General features: G+C 60.1%; 1 protein-coding gene and 1 long non-coding RNA gene across 2 annotated transcripts in view; both read left to right on the top strand.

The window, feature by feature from the left end:
* ATP8B3 (ATPase phospholipid transporting 8B3) overlaps window positions 1-200 on the top strand; it is a 19,454-nt gene extending 19,254 nt beyond the window's left edge. The window contains 1 exon segment of the mRNA XM_077760608.1: window positions 136-200. Coding sequence (XP_077616734.1) covers window positions 136-200 — 65 coding nt within the window.
* A 1,117-nt stretch (window positions 201-1,317) lies between these two features.
* The window catches only part of LOC144228679 (uncharacterized), a 1,677-nt gene continuing 1,504 nt past the window's right edge, over window positions 1,318-1,490 (top strand). Inside the window, exon 1 of the long non-coding RNA XR_013334245.1 lies at window positions 1,318-1,365. This is a non-coding gene — a long non-coding RNA (uncharacterized LOC144228679). The remainder of the gene's footprint in view (window positions 1,366-1,490) is intronic.

Genomic DNA, 1,490 nt, shown 5'->3' with positions numbered 1-1,490 from the left:
GGGGGGGGGGGGGGGGCGCTACTGCCAGAGCTGGTGTGTGTGTGCGTGTGTGCGTGTGCGTGTGTGTGTTTGAAAGGGACTCCGGGGATGCTTCTGTGACCAGGGCTGGTGGGGCTTGACCCGATCTGACCACAGGTCACCACAGCGAGAAAGTTCCACACTTTACAACAGGGGACAACACAGAGACCTCTGGCCTCTGACCCTTGGCCTCAGCACAGGCGTCAGGGAGCCCTGTCCCCCATAAGCAGGCGGTCCGTCCAGTGGGGCCCAGGTGACAGCGGGGGAGGAAGGAAGGGGCCACATCCACCCGGACTCCGGGGCCCAGCGCCACCACAGAAAGGGCACTGGTGTGGGGTGTGTGTGTGTGTGTGCGTGTGTGTGCGTGCGTGTCTGGGGGGGCTGCTGAGCGGGGACAGGGACTCCTAGGATTCTGCCCCAACACCCAGGGGTTCTAGAAGCATCACTCAGATCGGTTGCTTAAAAAGCCGGGAGAATAGCGAGTCGATAAGGACAAGAGAACATTTCACACACATCTTTGGTTCCAGAAAAAGGCACTCATCGACCTCAGTATCCTCTCTCCCTCCTCTCTCTCTCTCTCTCTCCATTTCCCTTCTCTCTCTCTCTCTCTCTCTCTCTCTCTCTCTCTCTCTAGCTGCTAGGGAGCGGGGCACCTGGAGGGCACACCCGGCCCCGGGCGGGGAGTTCCAGCGTCCAGCACAGGTCCTTGGGGGGAAATCTTTGGTATCAGGCGTGATTTATCCAATCACAGACAAGAACGTTTGAGTGAGGTAGCCTTTACCTGGGGAGGGGGCGTTTCACTAGAAAAGTCTTTTGCATTCTCGAGGGGGGGAGGGGTGACTACCTCCCTGGGAGGCAGTGGAGGAGCCGGGTTTGGGGGGTGAGGTTCCTTCTAGCCTCCAGATCTCGAACCGTGGGGAGGGGGGGTTCTCGGGATCCAGCTGCCGGCCAGCCTTGGAGGTCACCTGGAGGTCACCAGGAAGGGAAGAGAGACAAGCTGGGGGGGAGGGGGAGGTGCTCATCTTCATTTCTGACCTTCCTTCCGCCTTGTCAATTTTTTTTTTTTTTTTNTCCATTTTTTTTTTTTTTATGGCAAAAAAAGGAGCAAGCAGATCCCACCTTCTTCAGCACGTTCTGATCTCCTTGGAGAGAGAGTCACGAGCTGGGGCTCGCCCCCAGCCTCCCCTGTAGGCCCAGCGCCGCACCCCTGAGCGCTGGGAGGTGGTGCTGAGTTCCAGAAGGTTCCACACAGGCTCCCGCGCGCTCTGTGCCGGTCTCTCCTCCGTGGAATCTGGGTTNCGGCCGCTTGTTCTCCTTGAAGATGGCGATGAGCGTGCGCCGCTGCAGGTCGGTGAACACCAGCCGCTGCTTCTTGGGCTGCAGCGCGCGTTCCTTCTGCTGCTCTTGCTCCTTGCGCTTGCACGCTGCGCGTCCGCGGGGCGGGGCCAGAGACGGGGGGCGGGGTCAGCGCG

Source organism: Crocuta crocuta, unplaced genomic scaffold, assembly GCF_008692635.1.
Source record: "Crocuta crocuta isolate KB4526 unplaced genomic scaffold, BGI_CrCroc_1.0 scaffold443, whole genome shotgun sequence".
Classification (NCBI taxonomy): Eukaryota; Metazoa; Chordata; class Mammalia; order Carnivora; family Hyaenidae; genus Crocuta; species Crocuta crocuta.
Note: the sequence above shows the minus strand (reverse complement) of the source record. Positions and strands in the feature narration are given on the sequence as shown.